Source organism: Hipposideros armiger, unplaced genomic scaffold (genome assembly GCF_001890085.2).
Source record: "Hipposideros armiger isolate ML-2016 unplaced genomic scaffold, ASM189008v1 scaffold_1367, whole genome shotgun sequence".
In the NCBI taxonomy this organism is placed as follows: domain Eukaryota; kingdom Metazoa; phylum Chordata; class Mammalia; order Chiroptera; family Hipposideridae; genus Hipposideros; species Hipposideros armiger.
The window spans coordinates 103860-130371 of record NW_017732717.1 but is presented as its reverse complement, the minus strand read 5'-3'; the positions used below and the strand labels follow the sequence as shown (position 1 = coordinate 130371).

Below are 26512 nucleotides of genomic sequence, written 5' to 3'. Positions count from 1 at the left end.
ACACTTCTTTCTTAGAATAATATCATCGGTCCACGGAGAAAGGGTGATTGACCTCTTTTCAAATGCACAAGCAACTAGATCAGACTGGGCATAAATAAACTGAATAAAGAAGAAGGGATCCTCTTATACATGAGGATCAAATACATTTTCTGAGTTTGCAAGGTCGCTAAGGACACCAGGGTTAGGAGGGAGCGGGGCCTCGCCCAGAGAGAATGGGAGAACAACTTGGTTCCGAAGGCCTGGAGCAATTACCTGCACTGCTTCTCTCTTAACTTTCTGAACTTTAACTTTCTCCTTTCCTTCCTTGTCATTATTTTTCTTTTCTTCTTCTTCAAGTTCACTGCAATAAAAAAAAAAAGGAAGAAGACACAAGCTAAGTATAATTTCCCATTTTCATTGGTAATATATTTTCAGACAGAATGAGGATTTTCCAAACCAAAGATCAGAATCAGTCTTAGTACAAATGTATCCAGTCCAAGAGGTACTATTGGGTTGTCAGAAAAGTCCTGATGCATTTTTGCAACGAGACACATAGAAAAAATACGTCATGACTTTTCTGACAACCCAATATTACTTTGCCCGTGAATGCAGATAAATTCAGTAGTTTACAATACCCTTCAAAAAGTAAAACCAAAATGCATTTTTGTCAGTATGTGACCTTTGGGTGGTCTTTTTTCTATCAGTCAATAACTTCAAACAATAATCTGAAAAAAGCCACCTGCCTTGACTTTTTAAAAAAATTGTGAAACTTGTCCTATCTAAATAACTACCATATCGATGGTGAAAGCCAGGGATAAAACCAAGTCAGATGATGAGCCCATCATCAAAATAGACCAAGTTTCACTACAAAATAAAAAATTTAAATGTTATTTTAATGGCATTAATATTCAAGTTGAAATTCAAGTTTTAGAGTGCAATAGTGATTCAAATCCAAAAAGATTCAACAACTAATATCTTGAGGTCGACCATGAGCCTAAGATTCTGGCATTCTTGCCATTTTCTACTAACATAAAGTATATCAAAGCTGGAAAAATCCTTAGCATTTATCATATCTAATCTAGCCATGACCACAGAACTAGCAAATCGAGCACGTGAGAGAAAAGCCCCAATTTCTTGAATCTCAGGCCACTGTTTACTGGCCTACTCTGTCAATCTCTCATTTTAGAAATGATGTGCATATACTTCAGATCCGACCAAGACACATGAAAGGGACAACAATAACTTTGCACCCCTTTCAACAGATATTGTTTAAATATTTTTCTTAACATTTATTTTAGTCTGAGATTCGGTAGGGGATTAGGAGTCTAAGAAGGAGAAGAACCAGAGGTGGTATGATGGAATTAATTTCTGCTGTATTGTCCCACACAATGGATTTCTGGTCCCACTCAGCAAAACAAGGGTCTTTTAGGCCCTGGACCTGGCTTATCAAGAAGGCGTTTTAATAAACACTTATTACATGAACCTGCCTCTTATGGGTGTTACTCTCTACACGAAGCCACTGATCAAAGTATTTATTTCCCCTGTATACAGTAACGTCCCTGAAAGGATAAATACAATCCTTTCTATTCCATTTCTTGTCCAGGTTATTTTAACAGCCTTTACATATTGGGCCCGAAGGTCTCTTTCCAACTGGTTTCCCCTTAAACAATATCTGAATATACTCACAGAACCATAAAATGTCAGGGGTGGAAGACAGACCAGTAAGAGCATCCCATCCAGATCATCAAACTTCTGCTCTCTCTTTGTTATGAATGACAATTACCAAGTATTATAAATGTATGTGCACCAAATTAAGACTTTTCCCATGACTTAATTAGAAAATGGAAGGATAGTTGAATAAAAAATAACACTGTCACTATGTGATTCAATATTACCTAATGTCTTGTCCATGTGCTTTTAAAATTACCTTAACATACAACCCACGGTACACATTCTACACATTTCTTAAGAAACTGACACTCAGAGAAGATTAATGATGATGATATCAGTGGAGAGATGCGGCAGATACTCACAACACGCTTGCACACATGGCACACTTGTTTCCGTGCATTTTGCCGTCTGGGCCCTGGACAGGGTCATTCTCCCTGGTGCACGCGAGGATTCCATTCCTCACTTGGGTCCGAAATTCACTGCAGAGTTCCTGGAAAATGAAGAAAACATCTTCTCAAAGCAGTGTTCTACCCTTCTTGTACCTTTGCATATTAGGAGGAATCAGTGGTGAATAAGAAATGCAGAGAAAGCAGGAAAAATAAAAGTGATTATGTGTTTAGTAAATCAATAAAAGGTATATTTTAGAAGCTTCCATCACGGGTTCAGCACTGTCCTGGCGATCTAGTGGGTCTGTAAATATATATCATCATTCTTCCGAGGGTGTTTATAATCTAGGTGCAGAAGAAGGCTGACCCAATTGATAAAGGCCAATACGAAATATATGTTTGTGTTGTGTTGCACATCACAGTCTGTAAAAGCTATGCAAGATCAAAGGTAAGAGGCCTCAGTAGGCCTAGAAGGGGCAGCTTCCTAGAAGAACTGACAATACTGCTGAGCCTTCCTGAGAAAGAAGGAAATCTTGCTGTTCATGGCAACTTGGATGAAGCCTGAGGGCACTGCGCTACGTGACATAAGTGAGGCAGAGAAAGAACTGGATGATCTCACATGTGAAATCTAAAAAAAAGCCTAACTCATGGAAACAGAGAGTAAAGTGATGGTTACCAGGTGCTGGGGGATGGGAGGAATGGGGAATTGGTTAAGAGGTACTTCCAGTTATAGGACAAATAAGTTCTGGAGATCTAACATTGAACATGGTGATTACAGTTCACAATACTGTAATGTATACTTAAAAGTTGCTAAGACAGTAAATCTAAAATGTTCTCAACACACACACACACACACACACACAATGTAATTGTGTGATATGATGGAGGTGTTAGCTAAAACTGTGGTGGTAATCATTTTGCAGTATGCAAGTATACCAAATCAACATATAGTACATATTAAACTTATACAATGTTATATGTCAATTATATCTCAATAAAGCTGGGAAAAATAAAGAATAATGTGCAAAAAAAAATATTGCTGAGTGTTGATTTGTCTTCAGAAGGCTGAGAAAAAAAAAAGAAAAGCATGCTCAAACTAAGAAATAAACATATATCTGAAATAAAATTATGGAGGCTAGAACAAGTATGACACCTGAAGAAGTTGACACCTTTCTGAGTGCTACTTGCTAAAGTTCAAGGGTGGGAGATGCATATTTGAAACAAGAGAGTAACAGAAGTGGAGAGAAAGAGAAATGTGTTAGGATCACTTGAAAAACCTAAGATGACTTTGCAACTGATCAGGTATTATGGATAAAATGAATTTTCAATTCTAAATTACCAATAAAAAGATGGTTCCAGATAACAGAAATAAAGTTATTGAGAAAGTGAGTCAGTTTAAAAGTGAACTTTTAAAACTGTGCCAACTTTTCCCAAATAATTATTAGGTTTCTTCTTTGTAGCTGTTGTTAGGACACAGAATACATAAAGGTAAACCTTGTACATAGCTATTATAGAGAGGAATGAAACATCTACATACAGGCAGGTTTTGTTCTGCTACTTGTAAAATTATAAAATTATAAAAGCATGTACGGTAGATTAAAAATAATTAGACACTCAAAAATGTACTTAATAACTGTTAAATGGGGGTGAGAATACCAGTACTTCTTCCATCTTTGGGATGTGACAAAGATAAAATATGACAATATGTATGCATTTTGTTTTACAAATTGAACTAATGTGGATGATAGGGATCTTGCACTCCCTACTGGAAATAACACAGGTTCAAACGACCTGAATTGAAGTGAGTAAATTGTAAAGTGTGACATTAACAATCTGTGTCAGACAATAGAAATGTTCAAAAAGCCAAATATGGAGAATATCCCTTCCAAAGTGAGTTAACACTCCACTTTTTACGAAATGAAACTCAAAATTTGAGTTATCAGGCAATAAAATTGGGACTCTGGAAACGTCTAATCAAGACCCTTTTTTTCTGAGGTTAAAGGTTGTCTTGGTTCATTTCTGGCATGAAAATGGACCAGGAAAAATGTCTGCTAATGAGATATGTAGAATGCTATTACAGAGAAACAAATGTCATGGCATAGCATTAGCGTTTCTGAGAAAGTTACCTTCACAGCTTCTCTCTTAGCCTTTCTTGCTCTTGCTTGTTGTTGACTATAAGGAACGGGGGGAAAAAAGAAAGAAAGAGAAGAAATGGATCTTAATATAACAGAGTAGATCCTGAACATTTACAAGTGGATCATTCAATGCTATGACTATTCTCAAGCAACCCCAAAGATCCACTCACGGTAGTTTGTAATTTTACTGGATAATAAATTAGAATGATTCACCTTAGAATGGCGTGCAAAAGAAAGTCCCTTAATGAGTAAACCTTTTTAGCTTCCCAGCAAATATACTGTCATAAGACTTCCTTATTTGCTGATTTTTTTTTTTGCATTTGTAACACCTCCTTATAAAGTGACATTTGGCTTCTGAGAGGCAGTGTAGTATGGTGGTTAAGAGGAAAGACTATGGAGCCAGGTTGCAGAAGGAACACCAAAAGTGTCTTAACCTCTTTGGGGCTTCCTCATCTTTAAATGGGAAGGATATAGAAGGGGTAGGAGAGGTAATAAGAGTACTTTTCTCATAGGACTGTTGTATTAAATGAGTTGATACCTGTAAAGCAATTAGAATAAGAATCTAGTCCATAATAAAATGATTGACAAAAGTGATATAAGTGATTGGTATCATAATCATTGTAATCATTATTAGAAGTGAATTCTCCAGAAATAGGCATATGATGGAAATGAAGTGGGGGTGACAGTTCTTAACCATTTGGGATAACTAACAGTTGCAAGTTGAGTTTACTGAACTGGCTCTATAGCACCGTTGAATCTACAACACAAATAATACAATCATGTTGTACAGACAGAAAAAAAATTCAATAACTTGTGAAAACGTCTTAATATGTTCCAATTGATATAAGGCTTGCTCATTAATCAAACTACAACTTTTTTTAAAAGCTGAAAAGACTGCATGTGGTTTGAAACTGTGCAAGAAAAGACTATATGGCCTTTGCTAACATATCCATAAAATATGAGGTGATAAAACTTTATTTCTTGATATGGCATTTTATAGTGATGGGAGAAAATTACTAAAATTGCTCCAGAACTGTGAGGTTTCTCATACTTCTTTAAAAGAAAAACTGATCTAAACTTTATCATGAGTCTAAGTTGAGTAAAAAATTCGGGAAGCATTTTCTTTCCATACTGGATGGAAATTATCAGAGGAAGCAGCAGAGCTGGCCACCAGATGGCAGCGTTTCTTCCTTGTCACTGAAAGATGAAAGTAAAGGTAAAGAAAACCAGACTAAATAAATCAAATCTAAGTACAGGCAACTGTAGCTACCCTGAAGTTGATAATGGCTTTGATGAATGGCTATATCCTCTCTGCACCATACAGTGAGAACTATTATCATTTTCATTTTTCCCGCGCTGATATTTCTAGTATTCTCAACTTCTCTGGGCCTTTATTTTTCCATCCAAAACTTGTAATAATACAGACGCTATTTCATACGCTTGTTCTGAAGATTAAATGAGATTAGGTAGCAAAACTCTTAGCAAGTATATGATGCTTATATGCATTCAATAAACGTTAGTTATGATGATTACATGGTCATTATGTTGACTTCCACCTAAGAGATTTTTAGTGCTTCTATGGCCAAACACTGCTGGGTTATATTACTCTCTACCAGGGAAGACTGCATGACTCAAATATCTTTCAGATATTCTGGGCATATAAAAAATAAATTGGAGTATCCCTTGGGACCATGATCAAAAGACTAAAGGGACATCATAGGCTCTTGTATGAGGGGACATATCATGTCATTTATTCTACAAATATATTTCAGCTCCCTGTAAATTGGCATCTAACTCCTACACAATCAAATCACCATCCCTGAAGCAGCATTTCCTACTCTACCTATTGCAAAGTTCATTCTCATTTTGCACCCAAACCTGTCTTTCTATAGCTCTCATCCATTTTAATTCTATTCCTTGAGGTCACACAGAATGAATAAGAAGAAAGGTAGTGAACTGAAATATATAAAATCTAAAGTTTGCTGTGCACCATAATGATATTCTACATGTACTCTCATCCATTTCCTATTTTAGCTGATAATCCTTCAGAAAACTCAGAGCAGTCAGTAGTTATCAGCGTTCTCTTCTCTGAATAAAGGGTTCTGAGTTCTTTCTGAAATATCCTACAGGAAATTATTCTGCATCTTTTCACAGCACAATAATTATCATCTTAAAGCTTTCCACTTGCTTTTTGGTTTTTGTCGGGGGGGTTGTTTGTTTGTTTGAGTTTATTTACATGTGACACCCCAAATTGAAGGCTACACTGAAGAGGAAAATGCATTATTCACAATTGTCTGAAAAGTTCTCTTGGTTCCATCTCCCCATTCCTTCAGAAGACCTGGGCTCTACTCACAAGAAGGCCTCGCACATGGAGCAGGTGTTGCCGTGCATTTTCCCGTCTGGGCCCTGGATGGGGTCGTTCTCTCGGGTGCAAAGGAGTGGTCCATTCTGCCTGGATTTGCGGAATTCGCTGCACAACGCCTGTGAGATCAAGGAAGGAAGTTTGAGGTGTTGAACACAGGTTGGATCATATTGCAGAAACGGCTGAAGTTTAGCCTTTTTCTTAAATGGGGGTCAGCAATTGGCCTATTTTAGAATAGCTCTTAACTTTGAAGATGTGAATATTTTTAAGTGACAAAAATAATGGACCCTCCACCTAGAAATCGTTACATATGCACATGTGTATATGCACATATATAAACAAACCCATGAACACAAACTGTCCAAATGTTTCATACAGTTTCAGGGCATGTATGGGTTCCCTGAATCCCATCTATGGATCTCAGGTCCACATGCCTCTGACTTGGAGAAGGTCCTCTCACCTCAAAGGAAATTGTATTTGCAGATTGTCGCTTATTTCTTGATTCAGCTTCCTTCTTTTTCTTTTCCTCTGCTTCTGCTTGGCTAAAAGGGAGTGATTAAGAAAGAGATGTATAAGAATCATAGAATCTCCAGGTTGAAAGTGATCTTGAATATCATTTAATTGCTACAGTTAATATTTATTAAATTCTTATTATGTGCCTAACCTTGTGCTCATGCTAATGAAGTCCTCACAGATGCATGTGGCAAAACTACTACTACAACCCCAATTTACAGAAAAGACAGAATGTGTTACTTTCTCAAGGACACAGCTAATAAATGCAGACTAAGGATTTAGACCCCAGTCTAGAGATGGTTTTCTAAGCTTCCAATACTCACAACTGTATCTCTGATTACTATCTAGCTCTGCTTTGATCTGCCAGTAAATTCTCTACCCACATCATCCTTGAAATCCCATGTATGTCATTTCATCCTTGAAGTCCTTCAACCATTAGAAAGCTCCCCCTGACATTGAGCCGAACCTATCTTCCAGGCCTTTCACTCACTGGCCCCACTTTCATCCATGGAGACAACCTAGAACGAGCCCTGTTCCCACATTTAAAAACAAAAACGGCTTGGGTATTTTAAGACTGTGACTTTTCCCTGGCTGAATGTGCCAATCCTTAATAACCCTCAAAGGACATGGTTTTTACACATTTTTCCATTTCCTCTAAATATGTGATTTAGAGGAAGTTGAAAGAGCCCCCCATAATGGAATACAGAAATGAAGCAGAACGTTCTTCTGAACTCAGTGATTACATTTTCTAGAATCCCATTTATAATAATGGTCTAGTGGGAGAGAGAAATGTCAAATAGTCACACATATAAATTTACAGCCACTGACTGTGAGCAGGATGAGGAAGCAAAAGTCCTGGTTAGCGTAAGGGAGGAATTCAGGATTCGGGGCATAGAGGAGAGGCTTCAACAAAGCTCTTCAAGCTGACAAGACCCATGAGAAGAGTTAACTTCACTAGATCCTAGCCATTCCTTATTCCAAATCATTCCCCAGGTCCTGTGTAGGAACTGAGTTACGTTTTGCATATCACTTTGTTTGGTCTGGGATTCATTGTGGAATCTCAGATGATTTCCTATTCCACTCTGCACGGGTAAGATCCTTGTTCTACATTGTTTACACCACCACAGGAACTCAACCGGAGATTGACATGCAGGAATTATTCTTTGATGATTTATAACATCAGGCAAAAATGTGGCACACGATGCCGTTGACAAGAAACAAACACAATTTAAGAAATGAAATTCAATAAAGCTCAAAAAACTCAGAAAAAGAAATGAGACAGAAAGGACAAAACCTCTCTCATTTTCCCAGCTGCGGCTCTACTCACAAGAAGGCCTCGCACATGGAGCAGGTGTTGCCGTGCATTTTCCCGTCGGGGCCCTGGATGGGGTCGTTCTCTCGGGTGCATGGGAGTTTCCCGTTCCTCACAAACTTGCGGTACTCGCTGCACAGCTCCTGTCAAGACAGGGAAAGTAAGTTGGACGACCTAGCATTCCTATTCAAAGCACAAGATTGGAACATTGGCAGAAACTAATGTTTCTTCAAGCCCAGGATTGTAGTTGTGTTGCTCTCAAATGTAAAACTCAATTCAAGCAACAAAACTCGTCAGTTGTTAAGAGATGGGTAGAAATAAGACATACTGGGATATCACAATATAATAAACTAACTAGACAGGCAAACTCCACTATAATCTAAACAAAATGAAACAGTTGTAAACATATGGGTACAAGAAAAGCTGAGAACTCAGGGGTTGGGACCATGAAATCTGACTGTGGAAACCAGGGGAGGCGGCAGGGAACAAGAAGAACTTGAGTGGAACTGTGACGAGTAAACAGGATTTTCCTGGGTAAGAAATGGATTGGGAAACGTGCATACTAGGCTGTTAAAATAAGCTGAGAAACACGAGGAGGACACTACATAGCATATAGTAGGTGAATTTCTAAATGAATCCTATAGTTGATGATGAGCTATATGTGAGCTTAAGCAGAGCAGTGCTGGAATCTGATTAATATTTTGAAACTTTAGCTATGTTAGGAAGAATAGCTGGATAAGGGAAAGAATAGAACTTGGAGGGAAAATCAGGAGACTTTCATCCTCTAAACAATAGGTGATGATAACTTACATAAGATGATGGAAACAAATACTACAATGTGTCAGAGGTAAACCCATGTTATGTGTGTGGGATCGAGGTATCTTTATCCCAACTGATATGTGAAATTTCAAAAGCTCAATGTAGAAAATATACATGTAGAGCCTCTGAAAAGTGGTGAGCAAAAGCTAGCACAGTCTGTAATTGATGACACTAGAACTGGACCTCAGTTTTTCAGGCTTCAAATCACTTATTGCTTATTGTACAGGCTTAGTCTCTGCAGCAGCAAGAATTCATCAAGCTCCCACAGTATTCATCTCAATGTCATCCCCAGGTTGAAGGGTTAAGATTTTCTGGGATTTTTACAGGGCCCCATTCCAGCCTTTGGGCGCTTTGAAGTACGTTCAAATTATAGTGTCAAGTAGCATTTGTTGGACGGGTTCCACTCACTGAAAATGAGGGTGCTTTTTCAGATTCTCTTTTACTTTTTGCTTGTGCCTTTTTCTTTTCTTCGGCTTCTGCTTGGCTGAATGGAAGAGAAAAAGAGAGGAGCTGTAGGACCAAATACAGGCAATGATTTCTCCACTTTCCTGCACTGCTAACCTCTCCTCCTTCCTTAGGGAGAAGCAATTTTGTCCTTTGATCACCACACACCAATGAGAAGCAACAAAACAGCCTCCAGTATGGTAAGATACCATAAGTTCTTCACAGTTTCTGCTTAACATTATAAAGGAAGATAGTGAGCTGGCTGAGTGGCTCAGTTGGTTAAGAGCTCGCTCAAGAGTTTGAGCTCTGAGCAACAGTGGTTCGAGTCCCGGCCCGAGCTGAGCAGCCGCTGAGCTGCCAACAGGTGGCAAGATGGCTCAGCTAAAAAAAAATGGAAGATAGTAGTTGTGGATCTATCTGAAAAACTTGCTTTCTATAAATTACTTATCTTGCCTGTTGTTAGAAAAGAAACATCATTAATGTCCATAAAGGAGGTTATCAAAAGTGGTGCCATGTTGACATCACACCTGGAGGCTGAAAGTGACCTTAACAAAGCACAGTGACTGGTCCCTTTGTTTCACAGAGAGGTGAGGCAGGGAGGGCTTTGGCTACACTCTCAGGATATGACTACAGCTAACCAAGGTTGCTCCCCTCAAGCCTATGATCTATCTATCACCTCATGCAAACCTTGCTTTCTTAATTCAACTGAAATGTGTTGCTTACTCATGGCTGTGTTATCTAAAGACAAAATGTCAGACGGGTGGGAAAAGGCCAATAATTTCATACACAGATAAACCCAATGAGCCTAAATTTGCTTTGAACAATAGAATTGCTTGGTATGTACAGTTCACTGAGGATATTTCAACCATATGTGGTTGTCAATCAAAAAACCATAGATTCAAAATGTAAATCAACTACTTAATCTGAGCTCAATACGCTGAGAACAGTTTCAAATTTTGAAGGCAAACTGTCAATTCGAACTTACTGAGAAATGTCACATGATATAAAGTAACATTTACTGAAGTTGTATAAGAATTCATGGTTGTTTCATGGGCAACTTTAAATCTACTAGTCAATTTCTGCATTAAGTGCTAACTTTGGTCCCTAACACCTCTGAAAGATTAGATACCTATAAACCTGTACAACAGGTTCACACATGAAGCTTCAGCAGTAAGAAGACCTTGATATTTGCACAAGCTCATGTTTGTCAGGATGTTGCAGTGCTAACAGAATGAGTGTCAGCGGGGAAAGGGCTTGGAACAAATAGCTCTATGCACCTACTCCCAGTACAAATAGCTCTATGCACCTACTCTATTGCTAACGTTCCCAGGGGAACTTATTCAACTCCATTCCCTACTTTGAGCCACAGTTTCCCCACCTATGAAAGAAGCTGGTTCTGTTAGTTTACCTGTAAGGTCCCATCTGTCCTTGACATTCTAAAACTCTATACTCACTAGAAAGCTTGACACATGGAACACAAGTTGCCATGCATTTTCCCATCTGGACCACGAACGGGGTCATTTTCTCGGGTACAGAAAAGCACTCCATTCCTTACATGATTCTGATATTCACGGCAGAGTTTCTGAGTAATGAAAATAAGACAGTTTAGATACAATTCTCTGTGGATAAATTTTAGATGTTCTTTACCACAGACGTTGAAAAAGAAGAATTAAGAATAAAAAATAAAACATTTAGGATTCAGTATCATCTAAAACTTTTGTGATATTTCTCTCCTCTTAATATTTATCCATTTAAGTATTCAATAAATGTATTAAATGAAGGGGATATACATATAAATGTGGCTTAGCTTCCAAATCACTCAAGCAGAAAGGATAAGGAATTGCAATATGATAAGCTGAGGGACATGACACAGGCCTGAATTAAGTGAGCACAAGCACGCAGGAAAGAATGATTGGCGGATGTTCAGAGAAGAGCTTGTATCAGAGTTGTATCTTTAGGATATGTCCAGGAAAACAATGGGGCAAAAAGTCCTCCAAGAGGAATTATGACAGCAAAGACACAGAGGCAGAAAACAAATGTTATTTCAAGATAATCTATTGCAGCCATGAACACAGTGGCTAAAGAATTAGCTGGGCAAAGAGAGGACGGTTTGGGACTTGGTCAAGGAGGAGACCTTAAAGATCAGTCAAAACCAGGCCACTAAACTTTGAAAGGAATTTGAACTTTATTCTTAGGAAATGGGAAAATGAAAAATATTTATAGCAGAGAAGTAAGGACATAATCAAATATTTGTTTCCAGAAGTGTGGAGATTTTGAGTGACTAGAGACTGAAGATAGGAAAAGTATAGAAGAAAGGAAAGACAGGGAGAGAGGGAGGGAGGAAGGAAGGAAGGGAAGGAAGGATTGAAGGATGGAAGATAAAAGAAGAGGAAGAAGGAAAGAGGAGAGAGGGGAAGGGAGAAATTGGAAATGAAAAATATTGTAAAAGAATACTTGAGGGACACTTAAGAACTAAATTAAAAGGACTTTGTAATCTAGGATTGAAGGGAAGAAAACAGTTGGATAAGCCTAGGCAATAAGATGGAGTTACATGAAGGAAGAAGGTGAAGTGATGGAGTGGGTAAATTTTTAAAACTATGAAGTACACATCACAGGAGGTAGGATAACTCTCTCTGTAAGAAATAAGTTAAATAGGGTTTCTTCATGGAGTGAAATGGTCCAAATATACTCTAGGATACCTTCAAATATGGGATTTTCATAATGCCATTGGTTCATGGAAATATTTCCTACTCTATGAAAACAATGTGGAAAATGAATTGCATCTTGAGGACTGAGGAAGATTTTGGCTGGAAGTAGAGACATCAGGCAGGTGGCTAATTATAGTTAATCAATGCAAAGGAAAGCTATTAGGTATCTGAGCTAAGATGGTAGCATAGGAAAAAAGCAGATGACTAGATGGGGTGTTTAGAAAGTAGACTGTATTACCATTTTAAAGGGAGCATATTAAAATTTTCCATTTACATTGTTTTCAAAACAAGAACTTCCAAAACAACTACCACATATTTGAAGAAAGATACATATCAAACAAGATAATGCTGTGATATATACCTTCATTTAGGAATGCGAAACTATTTTACTAAGATGACTTGAAGAATTTCCTCCAAATAGAGCTAAAAATTGTAATGCCATAATTATTTTTCTAAATCTTATAAAATAATACCTATAAATTTGTTTCCAGAAAACCCATCAGTCATGGAGGAAAAATGAACCAATATTGGAAATGCATTCTAGAGGAAAATGCCCACACGCATGCCTCAAAAGTCCTAACTAGGTTGATCAAACTAATTCTCACCTCAGTTTCTCTTTTAACTTTAACTTTTTCTTCAGCCTTTCTCAGGTTTTCATTTGCTTTATTTTTTCCTTCTGAAAAACGCCGCTTGCTGGAGAAAGAAACAAAAGTAAATAAATGAATATAGATGCTTTAAACTTTCATGTTACAAAATGGTCACTTAGGTGCAGGTGGAAAAACAGCTAAGTGTTCCTGAGTTCTTGTAGGAATACTTTCCAATCACTGTTAAGTCCCTTATTAAAATGAAATCTTCACTATTTCCCCAAAGACCCCTCTGTGTATGTCATTCCCTTCCACTGTAATGGACTTTTTTTGTCATCTTCCTTTCTTTTAAATGTCTCCAGCTTAAATTCTACCTTCTTTAAGAAGACATCTCAGACCTCAAAGTGGAAATGAGTTCTATATCTCTCACTGGATTTTCATACCTGAATATTCTCTTATGGGACAGTTTTCATTCTGTCTTGCAGTGTGTGTGTGTGTGTGTGTGTGTGTGTGTGTGTGTGTGTGTGTGTGTGCGCGCGCGTGCGTGCGTGCACGCATGCCCACATCCATGGCTTATTTCTGCTATTTAGCCTTAAGCTTCTTGAGAACAGGGATCTTTGTTCATAAATTCATTAGACACTTAGTTAGTAACTACTTTTGGGCAAGCACTGGCCTGAGCCCTGGGCCCATAGTACAGTAATGCACAAAACAAACATATACACCCATCTTGGAACTTATAGCCAAGTAGAGAGGACTGGCAGTCAACAGGTAGTCATAGAAATAATTATACAGTGACCAAGTCCAATGACTGTTATGAAATAACATCATTACGAGTTATAAGGATTGAATTTCAATTAGGGATTTTAAGAGGTCTTTCTTATCCAAGGAAGTATTATCTTGAAATGTAGTACCCAAAAAGAGAAGACAATAGCTGGCCAAGACAGAGACAAACTGGCAGCAGGACAGCATACAGGAAAGAGTTTACAGAGTTTAAGGCTCTGGAAGAAAGTGTGATGAGACCTTGTCTGTGACATCATCATAAATGCTATAATTTACATATTGTGGGGTTTGCTCTTCCCCTAAAGTCAGATGTCCAAGATGAAAAGGTAAAGTTAATCCAATTCACATGTAAACATGAATTTTTTGTGGGCATCCCATCTAACTCTGTCACAATGAAATAATTACTGAAGGAAACAATCAAAGCCTTGCTACCTGCTTTTACCCTCATTCTTTATTATAACTATCTCATAAAAAGGCTTAGAAAGGTCATGAGAGGAGATGTTAAGAAGTATTTTCTAACCCAGTTTTCCAACTGAAAAAAATAGAATAGAATCCATCTGTACTCAAAAATAGATAGCATGAGGATCTACTTGGTCAGTGGTATTGTGATTTGTAGAAAACAGACAATTGTTAAAAAATTCTCAACAACAAATCCTCCCCTCGACATAGTTCTTACTCATCATTCCAATCAAGCTCCACTTCACTGTCTGAGTCACTACAAAGAAACCACGTCTGTACTCACAAAACTTCAGCACACAGGGCACATTTGTTGCCATGCATCCTGCCATCAGGGCCACGGACTGGGTCGCTCTCCCGTGTACAAAAAAGTCTTCCATTTCTCACTTGTTTTTCATATTCCTTGCAAAAATCCTTTAAAAAGACAGGAAATGACATTTAGCACTTTTGTACTTTTTAATACAGAAAATGTACATCACGGGTTTGTAGTAAAAAAATGTCAGGTCTTGAAGGTCTTGTAAACACATGTAACGTATTGAGAATTAATAAGAAACAGTAATTACATTGTGAAATTACTCTGTCTACATCTGCTATGTGATCTATTTGTTAACAGGCCAAAGAGCCTTGGAAAGAATAAGGTTGAGCAAATAGTTCTTGCTAGCTTTCAAATATATGAAAAAGGATAAGAAAAAAAAACACAAAAAAATATTATGAAGTTTCAACAAAGACATAACAAAACACAGCAGCCAAGATCACAACAAAAAAGTTGACAGTGAGCGGAATAAAGAATCTGTTGAGATGACATGCATAAACATTACTGAGTATGGGTCAAGTCAAGCACAATCCAAACTAGTTGGCAAGGAAAAAGGAATGAGATGGTATCCAAAAGCATTACGTTGATTTCAGTTTGTTTTCTCTGTGGATCTGAGGGTGATTTTTATGTACTCTGCCTCCTTTATTGATGTTCATTTCTAACATGTAGGTGGAAAGCCCAGAGAGTGAATCTAAGTTTCCTTTACTCCCCATCTTAGATAGGTAGAGCATCAAGACAAATATTTATTTAGAAAGCCTTTATAAGGTGGTGACTTCCCAAAAACTCTGAAACAGGTTTGTACCCAGATTTTCCGATGCTTTGGTTCAGTACTTCTAGGTTTTCTCTGTGTTTTAAAAACTCTATTTCATGAGGGTGAAACTTACACACACACACACACACACACACACACACACACACCAAATTACTCTAGACTTGGGAATCTCTATGTCAATAAACAGATTTTTTTACAATACATAGGAAAATGAAAAAACTTAAAAAAAAAATGCTTCTTTCTAGCCTTCTTTTCAACTATTACCCTCATCTTCCCACTTCAGCCAAGAAAACACGAGCATAAAGAGTGTGGTCTGGAGTCAGAAGACCTGGGCAGCTAGATTCTGCTTCTAACTCACTGGGAGACCACGGCAAAGACCTACCACCTTTGAAGCCCAAATCTTACCACCTACACAATGAAGTTTTTGGAACAGATGCTCTTTACGACCTTTTTTAGAGCTTGTATTTTCTGACTTTTTAAAAATCACACATATTTCATTAGGATTCTTTAAAAGAGAATCCCAATTGCCTCCTAATAAGAAGATACTTGTTTTTGGAGGAGCAATGGGTATGCTCCAATTTTTCTGGTTGTAACAACCTAGAAATACAAACGCAGACGACTGCTCATCATAGCATGGTAATAAAATTAATGCTTAATGATTCCCATAAGAAAAACAACGATAATTTCAGTTTATAGGTTGTGAGTCATCCGAGGAGATTCTCAAGAAATACTTTTGTGAGCAACTTACTGACAGTTTAATTATGGGGCAGATATTGAGCCATCACTCTAAAGCAATCCTACTCAACATAATCACGTCCAATGGCCCCACCAAAACAATGACCCCAGCCACAGAGAGGAAGAGGGGAAAAAAGCTGAGACATGATTAAAGACAGGAAAGAGAACTCCTTGTGTTCATGGAGCAATAACATGCTGACTATCACAAAATGACTGAAATTTAACAACGACTGCTAAAGAACTGCTCTGTGGATTTCAGTGAGTGTCGAATAAATTGTGGATATCGTTGAATCTTCCATGTTTCTTAACTGAAACACTGAATGCTCTGTTAATGGTGGGAAATTTGCTTTATTGAACAGCATTACAAAGTGGAAGGTCAGCCCCTGACTACCAGAAACTGGTAATCTCCCTTAGGAAAACATATACTCTGCAATCCACAAAAATAGTATACATGTATTGGCACAAAAGGGTGCAAGACAGAATCACAGTCTAACAGGAAAGCAACCTGAGATCATTTATCCAACCTCCTTAAGGCCCAGAGAGAAGAGGTGACTTGCTCAGTTTCACACACCCAGATCATGGCAGAACTAAGGCTAAAACTCAGGTGCTCTGACTTTTCAAGACAAGGCTGGTCATTGAGCAAAGTGACAGCTATCACTTTTATTGAAAAGGGTTTAATAATCTTGGCGATTTGAGAAAACCAAGTTGCATTACCTACAATGCCTATTCTAGTAACAAAATGAATAAGATTTTATACTAGATGGAAAAATTAAAGCATCTAATAATTTGGAAAAGCTTAATTTTCAGGGTATTTTTAAACCACAATCTCAATGTTTGAGATTTTTGTTTAAACAGAAGCAAGGTCTTTATAAGTGCAGGGCTCACTGAGTGTAATAACCATAATGGAAAAATGAGGAACTCCAATTTCTGTCAATGGGATTAAACATAAGATATGCCAGTGGCAATAGTGTTTAAAAGACTCTAGAGGGCTGGCCGAGTGGTGCATTGGTTAAGAGCTGGCTTGGGATGCCAACTCTGAGCAGCAAGGTCCTGGTTCGGATCCCACATGAGGGCCAGTGACACTGCACCTTCTACAGCTAAGATGGTGAACAACAGCTCAACCTCGAGCTGGGCTGCCATGAGTCACCAGCGATGGCGTAGTCTGCAGCCCCTGCTGCAGTGGGCTGCCATAAGCTACCCTATGTGGCCAGCAGCCAGCATGAGCGGCCGGCAGCCGGTATGAGCTGCTAAGAGCCACCGTGAGTGGCCGTCCAGAGGCCGGCGAGTGACTGAACGGCGAGTGAGCAACGATAATACCAACATGGGCCAGTGAAGCAACATCCTCTACAACTAGACTGAAGAACAAAAGGACAGCAACTTGTCTGTTCCCCTTCCCCGACTCCCCAACACTGTTCCACTCCCCCAATTCCCTAATAAAATCTTTAAAAAAAAGACTCTAGAATTATTTAATTATTTTAATGTTATTCCTGTCTAATGTATATTATGTTGCATTTTAAAAAATAATGTATCGAAAGAAAGATTAACACTAAGACAGGGAGCAGTCTGGTAGAAATTAAGCAGAATTTAATTTGCATAAACTTTCTGACTTACACTTTTTTTTAAGCAAGCAAAGAGAGCAATTACGTATTTTGAGCTTTTAGTGGGAAATGCTGTTTAAATTTGAATCTTGTGATTAATATACTAGGAATCATCAACTTGGGGAACTGTGAAATTAAGGGGGAAAATTCAATGTAATAATGAAGAACAATTACATTATTAAACTACCTCAAACAGTCAAGTATACGTTTATTAATATTTATAGCCACAAGAAACAAATTGTGTTGGTGAGTAATTTACCTTTTCAGCACTTCTTCGAATTCTGGTTTCATTGTGTTGCTTGGCATTTTCTTCAGCTTCCTTTAAGCTGTTAGGTAAAAAAATAATTGGTCAGTTTATGGCTCAATCATCATTTCAGTGTCCAGTTTTGTGCTAAGCACTTTCATATCCTTTGTCCTAACTTGTTAAACTGATCCACTTAACGTGACACAAGCTTTTCTCTGTCTTGAAAGTCTGAGCCAGAAAATTGCTAAAGATAAGGAAGGGTGTGAAACTGACTCACTGACAGTCAATTAGAAGCTTTGTTCTGTAAAACTGACTGGGTGTAACTCCCTGATTGACAAACAGAAGATTGTCAGGAAAATTCCTTTTAACAGGCAGAACCAAGAGCTTTAAAACAATGCTGTGTCAAGGGTGAAACCAAACTGAGTATCTGAAATACTGCCATCCACACCCATATGTATAGATATTTATACCTTGCAAAAGTATTTGTTTGCTTCATGTAAAAGCATTATTGTTAATAAAAACTACATGGAGCTGAACTTCAGAGTCCTTTCATATCTGTTATCTAATTGCAGTCTCCTCCTGAGATAGGCATTATTATCTTAGTCCTACAGAGTAAGAAGCCAGGAGGTAAACAGAACAAATTCACTTTTTAGCTGGTGCATGAAATGAATCAGAAAGTTACAGAATTAGTGCAGGTTTGAACACTAAAAGCACATGTCTTCTAGATTAAAAAAAAAAGTGGAAATAAGACTGATTTCCTGTCCGGAAACCAGTGATAATCACTGTTTTGTAAATCTGAATTCTACAACAGTGCACTGTAATTTTCAAAGGCAGGGGTGAAGTTTATTAATCTGTAAATCTTTTTCTGTCCTGATTTTAAAGATCCAATGATGGATGTAGAGGTCACTTTAAGGCTTGCCAGCAAACAGGTGAGTCTATACCTTGGTTAGCACCCAGATTAAAGACTCTGGGTCATATTTATACCTTGGTCTCAATGTTCAGAGCCAAGTCAGGCACTCTCAGAGGAAAATTAATCCAACAGTCCCTCTCACGAAGTTCCACCTTTTATACTAACAATGAACCCAGCTATATGACATTATTATTGTTATTATAATTATTATTTTAAATTAGGTTGTCACTTTTATGAGTCTCTATACATTCCCAAATGAAGCAATGCATGTCAAAATGATGACCTAGATTATTCCATATGAAAGTGCTTTTTAAATTTTAAAGCATTGTGACTTATAAAATATTGTGCCTTTTCAAGTCATTATAATTAAAGAAATTAAGAGTCTTGAATGTAACAGCATAACCACCTTATCTACTCTTTTTAAGAAACACCTCATCTACTCCTTTTAAGAAACTTTAGCAGATGATATGAATTAAAAAGAGAAAAGCCACTCTGGGAGCCAAAACTATTTCAGCTTATGAAGACAAAGTATTACATGCCTCCTGAAAAGGACTGTCTGTTTCTGTGGAGTGGTTCTTAGGACAGCAACCCAGCGCATCCCCATAAGACCCGCCTGTTTGACCTGCTTGGGGATGACGATACTCACAACAGCTCGGCACACATTGCACACTTATTGCCGTGTGTCCTTCCATCAGGACCAAGAACGGGATCATTTTCCCTTGTGCATCCAAGTCTTCCATCTTTCACGTAAGGCCGAAAAGCACTGCATAGATCCTGAAGAACAGGGAAAGAACTTAACATCCGCCATCCTGATTGGAATGCTTACAACACTGTTTTCAGAAATGTTAAGGAACTCAGTGCCTGTCTGCCCCATGCATACTAGCCACCTAGAGCAGTCCCAAACGTGTAGAAATAGCTGGGTAAGTATTGTGTAATTCGTATGGATAACTATGAAACTCACTTATGTATTCACTTATAGGTAAACATGGATAACCTACCGTGTGCTAGAACTAAGGTCGAACACAGTCCTTGCCCTCAATTTGTTCATAGTCAACTGGGTGACACAGGCAAAGACAGATTTAAAATATGTGCTCAATGTTTTTGGTGGAAGGAACCTCAGATGCGTCTAAAAAGGGCACCAAATCTTAATTTACGAAAATCATTCAGCTAGAAAAAGTCAAGTGGGACTTACCATCAGAGGCTCAGAGAATTTTAGAGTAGAAAGAGTTATTTATTTCAAATCTTATTTGTAGACACAGAAACATGGGTACAACATGATTACACAATTTGCCCAAGGTCTCCTGACAGTAAGTGGCAAGGCGGGGCTTTCAACTCAGGTTAAGTGACTGAAGTGTAGTATCCTTTCTACTATACATGTAGTTTCCTTTTAATTTCGTTTTTCTTTTTCTCTTTTTCTTTTTAGTTTTCATAGAAAGCAAAAATAGAACTGAAAGGTCTAACTACCATGTCACCTGCTCCAGTTTCAGGAACTATCAATTGTTTCTCACCAAACGAGCAGCAGTACATCAAGAATCACTCCCAACCACCCCATCAAAGAAGGAAGAGAAAAGCATCTTCTCTCTCTTGGTAGTCAGTCCCCAATATTTCCCACCACGCTGGCATTTGTCCTCACCTGCTCTGGATTACTGCTTTCACACTCCCCTGCATGTTTTACGCCAACTTGGGACCTGGTTTTCCTGGAATTGAAAGTTAGTAGACACAGCAGTTTAGTATCACAGAACTTCTCTTCATTCAAGTGTAAGATGGCTTCTTGTATTGCGATTCTCCTTTGCTCTTGAAAGCAGGTGTCACGTTGCATTCCTGAGTTACTCTTTCTAATGAGAACCTGTGTTCATAACTTGGAGTCAAAGGAATGGAATCTCACTGATGGGCTGAAAAGAGTCACATCTGTAAATATTATTTCCAGAATTTCTTTTCCTATGTCCAGAGGGGATCTACATTCGAAGCACAGGAAACAGCAAAGCCCGAAACCAGACATTAGCTGCCCCTCAAGGATCTTTGCTGTTGTTGATGTTGTTGTTTTAAATAAATAAATTCAAGTTTATAGTATCTAGCACGCTATTATACCATCTTTCATTTGGGTGGTGGTAAGTATATTTTGTTTTTTTATGGAAAGTATATAAAGTCCTAGTAATTAATGTTATTCAGTCTAATAAATAGAGCTTTAAAGCATATCTGAAAACATAGAAGAATCATAAATGTAAGATAGACTTCCTATTTTCTAAAAAGATAAGGCAGGTTACAACTATAGCATCTGTATAACAATAAAAATACAATAAAAACAGTATAAAGAAAAAACTAAGCAGTTAAAAATGATAAGAAAAAAGTTATATCGAACGATATCAGCTGAATAAAACAAAAACACTGAGTTCCACTGTGATTTCAGAGCCTTCTAATAGCTAAGAGCTAAGAAAGAAACACAATTAGCGATATGACTCTCACTGTCCCATAAAAGACATATGCCAGAAATGAGGGGAGGGAACTTTCACCTGAACCAGAGATTTAAAGAATCTATCACAGGATCTCCACACAACACATTTATAAGACACAGACCTAATAAAAACCTGTATCTTCTTCCTATGCCTGTTTTTGTTTTCTGTTTATGTTGACCCTTGGTGAGAGCTGAAGGTGTAATTTTAGAGTGTATTTCTGAACATGCAGTCACTGAGGGATCAGGGTGATTTAATTCAGTTGTGTTTTGGTCAAGACACTTGTTACAAGGAGGGATAACGCTTGCAGAACCTTGAAGAGTGAGTATCACATCCTCTGCTAGCCTTCTCAAACATTGGTTGTTAATATTTACAAAAACTGAAGGGCAGACAATTCAAGATTGCGGTCACAAGCCAGAACCTGTAAGGCAGATATGCTATCTTGTGGGCTGAAGACAATCAGGAACCAAACCTAGCGCTGAGGGTGGGGAAAGAACCAAATGGGGACAAAATATAGGACAGTGAGACGCTTTAGCCATGTGACGAAGGTTAATGACAGGAAGAAGTTCAATATTAAAAGTCCCCATTACCTACTCTGATACTATAAATTACTGAGCACTTAATAAATAACTAGAATTTGATGATTAAATAATTCTCCATGAGAAAGGGTGTATTCAGAAATAGAAAATAGGTTAAGTGTGTGTAATATATGGATATGTGTGTGTGTGTGTGCATATTTGTGCATAGATATAGGTACATCATGTCTGCCTACTTCATAGAGACAGTGACAGACATCTGGTAAATTGCACAAAAAGTGCTTTGTGAAATATAAAGTGTCATAAATATTTTTTTCTTTAAGAGTAGTAAAAGAAGTGGTCCGACTAATTTATGGATGGCTGACCTCCCACCAAATGGATTGCTCTCTTAAAGACCATAAGAAAAAAAGAATGTGTCATGTAATTATGCAGAGAACATGCTTTAGGAAGAAAGCCTGCTTCAGAAAATACTCACACGTTCTCAGCACACAGTGCACATGTGTTGCTGTATGTCTTCCCATCTGTGCCACAGACAGCTGCGCTATCAAAAGGACAGATAAAATCCTCATCTCTTTCTCCTTTCTTGAAATCATCACAATTCAACTGCAAGAGACGTGATTAAAGTACATCAAAATATTCAGTGATAAAAAAAATCCTTACATAATTAGGTTAATGTTTTAAGCCCACAGCAATAAAACCCACTAGAAAAGAAAAACATATTAAGGGGGCCATAATGAGCTAACCAAATCATGGATCCTAAAACATGGTTCAAGAACAGAGATATAATTAGATTTCACAAGGAAGAATTTCAGGATGATTTCAGCCACTCGCTGTCGGGGTAAGGTGGACCCAATCACCTCTCTGAAACTTAGTACTGTACTGTCTGTTTGTCAGATGCTGCCTGACTTCTCTATGCAGTAGTATTGTGATCCAGTAGATAGTGGATGTGAAAGTTCTCTGTAAACTATAAGCTACGAAAAGTTTCTATTATTACAGATTATGGGAGTAATCAAGAACCAGATCGCTGGGTTCACAGTTCTAACTCTGCCACTCACTAGCTGTGTGATTTGGAAAACTTACTTAACCCCTCTGTGCTTTAGTATCCTCATTTGCAAAATGCATATATTATTATCAACCTCCTAGGATTATAAAGACATCTAAACGTATTAATACACGTACAGCACTTAAAACAGTGCCCAACACATCATAGCCATTTGTTGTTGTTTTTATTACCACTGTTGTTATTTTAAATGTCTTCTCTACCAACGACCAAGCCAATAAAACTAAATACCTTTCAGGGATAATGGGGGAAATTCCCAAATCTCTGCTTTGATAATGTGACATATACTTAGGGACAAACCTGTATGGCGAGAAATAGAACTGCACAAAGTAATAACTGAAGACCAGTGTTTAAATCTCAGATCTGCCCACCCACTTCCTTCACCCCTTTGAACTTCACTTTCCTCAGCCTAACAATGGGAATTCACACCCTATCCACAGTATAGACATATGGGGACGAGCAAATGAGTACTTACGAAACATTATTTGTCAACTCACTATTGTGACATAAGCTAGCTAAAAAAGACAGAGCTAACTTGAATTTACTTTCTATCTAAAAGTCAAAGAATAAAACTGAAATTTTTTCTTTATGATGAAATCACATTGCAAAATAAATATTTTAATGCCATTATTGTTATAATACAAATATTTTCATTATAGAAACATTTAGACTATAGGTCTGTGACCTACTATGTCCTACAATATAAAAAAATAAAAGTAGGGTGGATACAAATATATAATGAATTTGTGACTCAGAAGATTACATTGAGGAACTCGCCTAGAAGACAATTTAAAAAAATAAATAAATAAAATAGAAAAGCTATAGAACATATCCCACTATTCATGTCATATGTTTAAGAAGAAGTAAAAAATAGAATGAAAACAGGATAATGGCCATATGTGTTACTTTCATTCATTCGTTTGTTCACGAATTCCTTAAAAGTCATTACGCATTCACTAGGAAGAAACTTACATTCTGAAAGGAAGAGATAGACCACAAATACAAAAACCTCAAGTTCTAGTAAGTGCTATGAAAAATAAACTGAAAAATATGATAGTACCTAGGAGAGGGGCTATTTTAAATATAGTGTCGAGAAAGATCTCTCTGCCATGGTAATATTTGAGGTTGAGATGAGATTAATGAGAAGACGCCAGCCATTAAAGATCTGAGGGAAGGACACCCCAGGCACAGAGAGCTATGATTGCAAAGGATTCCTATCAGAACTAGATTGTCCTGTTTGATGGGCAGAAAGGAGAGGTATGGATGGCGTATAAGAAAACAGCAGGGGGGCTGCCAGGTTTCTCTTAAAAAGGGATATGGATAGAGATACAGATCACAGTGATCAATTTTCACAGTCACTGCTATCCCCCTTCACCAGCAAAGCCAACAGCAGCATATTAGGTCATAAGTGTTAGCAGCGTGGTGACAGGGCGGCTCAGAAGCCCAGCTGGGAGGTGGTGAGAACAGGTGCAAGCATTTACCACCTCCTCCTCCAAACCTCAAGGGCTGCTGGTTCACAACCTACGTAGCACACCTCTTCCTACTGCTGACAACGTCTGAGAACTTACAGGTGGATTCCTGACCTGAGGAGTGGCAGCAAGCTGGAGTGTGCAACACTGATTCCAGAACCTTCAGCTCTGTGGGCCTGACCCCTTCTCCTATTCTGACACTCATCAGGACAGGAAGAGACTAAAGCTTGGCCTTGAATATTATCTATCCTCACGTTAGTAGGAAAATAATAACTACAACCAGTATGCAATCTTACTGTTAAAATATCTGTATATCTGAGCAGCAAAACATAAAAGAAATATGAACAACATTAAGTATCAATTGAAGTAGAACTATTGGAATGCACAGAAAAACAGTTTATTTAGAGAGATAAGGGAAGATACCTGTAATATAAGGCAAGAAGAAAGACGTTATAAAGGAAGAAAACGTGGAATCTTCAGCTATGAAAAATATTTGCATGGTAATAAAGAAACCAATATAAAAACTAAAAATAGGATAGGTACAAATACATAATGACTTTTTGAACCAGAAGGCCAGATTAGGAAACTCTCATAGAAGGTATAAAGAAAAACTAATTTAACATAGAAAAGAACATCTAAAAAACATAAAGGATAAAATTAGAAACCTCAAAAGGGAAGTTAACATGTTTAGGAAGAACATTTGAAGAAATAGGGAACATCTCCAGAATTAATGAAAAATGAAAGAACAAGAGAAAGAGGGAAATAGACACACATCTACAATCTGGTCAATAATAAAATTGTGGACATTTAGAGGATTTTAACAAAATTGAATTGAGAGCAGGCTAACACACATTAAGTGAAGAAAGTAGAGATATTAACAATAAGGAGAGACATTAGCAATAGCGATCATTATAAATACAAATATTTGGTTAAAGGTAGTCATAATAAGAACAAAAAGATGCTACATTTAAATCATCATCAAAGAAAAGCTGGAAGGAAGAAACTACTTTAAACATAATTTTTAAAATAGGCTGGTAACTGAAAATATAAAAAATTGGGAAAATCAACTCCTAGTGTAACAGAAATAAAAAATGTAAATGGACTAATCCCACAAATTTATGATTGGATTAAAAATAGGATCAAACCAGATATTGATCACAAGAGAAAAATTAAAATTAAAAAGCATTCAATTGTTCAAACAATAGGATAAAGAAAGATATAGGAGGTAAAACTGAATAAGAGAGCAGAAGCAGCAATATTAATACCTAAAAAAGAGAATTCAGTCCAAAACGCATCATCAGTAACAAAAGGGACATTATATAAAGTAAAAGGAAGAATATGGACATACATTCACCTAATATTAAAAGGCTCTAAAAATGTCAACAACCAGTGAAATGTGATAGATAAATCAATAATTGGAGTTAGAGATTTTAGCACACACTTCTCAGAAACTAATATATCAAAGGGAAAAAACCAAGATGCTGAAGCCATTAGCTTTTTATAGAAAACTGCATCTAAACAACAGAAAATAAATATTTTTTTCCAGAACATCTGAAACATTTATAAAAGTAGACTATTAGGCCACGAGAAACTTAGGAAATTCCAAAGGATCCATATCATATGGTCTATGTTCTCTGACCAAAATTCAATCAAATTAGATGCTAATTTACAAATATAAAACCATGCCACATATTTGAAAATCAAATTATGTATTACTATAAATAACTCTGAGAGGGAGGAAAACAATGAAATGTTTGTCAAAGAATGACAAACGGAAACACTTCAAGCACAAATCTGAAGACAGATGATTATTAATATATTCAAACATCCCTGTCATGAAATTTAAAAAGTTAAAATTTCAGTAACTAGGTATTGCTCGATCCAATGTAAAAAGAGCAATAGAGCAAACCTAAAGAAATAGGAATGAATGACCTAGGTAACAAAAACAACAGAAAAGATTAACAAAAAAGCCGATATGATAGGTTTCTAGTATGATTTATAAAAGAGAAAGAAGATGAAAGTTAAAAAATACAGGCAATATTAACTGAAAATAACTGTAGAAACACTTAGAAATAAATGAATGAAAGCACAAATGTACAATTCAACACTTTTTAGTAAATTTATGGAGTTGTACAACCACAACCGAATTTTAGATTATTTCCATTACCCCAAGAGTTTATTTACAGGTAATTCCAGCTCCCCGGACCAGCCTTAGGCAACCACTAAACTTTCTGAGTTTACCTTTTTGGATATTTTATATAAATGGAATCATAAAT

General features: G+C 37.3%; 1 protein-coding gene across 1 annotated transcript in view; it reads right to left on the bottom strand.

The window, feature by feature from the left end:
- SPINK5 (serine peptidase inhibitor Kazal type 5) overlaps window positions 1-26512 on the bottom strand; it is a 154901-nt gene that overhangs the window by 44278 nt on the left and 84111 nt on the right. The window contains exons 8-21 of the mRNA XM_019633652.1: window positions 22183-22310; window positions 20355-20418; window positions 19368-19495; window positions 17827-17893; window positions 14436-14563; window positions 12935-13022; window positions 11076-11203; window positions 9586-9661; window positions 8374-8501; window positions 6994-7075; window positions 6525-6652; window positions 4163-4208; window positions 2013-2140; window positions 253-340 (exon numbers count right to left, since the gene is read on the bottom strand). Coding sequence (XP_019489197.1) covers window positions 253-340; window positions 2013-2140; window positions 4163-4208; window positions 6525-6652; window positions 6994-7075; window positions 8374-8501; window positions 9586-9661; window positions 11076-11203; window positions 12935-13022; window positions 14436-14563; window positions 17827-17893; window positions 19368-19495; window positions 20355-20418; window positions 22183-22310 — 1407 coding nt within the window. The remainder of the gene's footprint in view (window positions 1-252; window positions 341-2012; window positions 2141-4162; window positions 4209-6524; window positions 6653-6993; window positions 7076-8373; window positions 8502-9585; window positions 9662-11075; window positions 11204-12934; window positions 13023-14435; window positions 14564-17826; window positions 17894-19367; window positions 19496-20354; window positions 20419-22182; window positions 22311-26512) is intronic.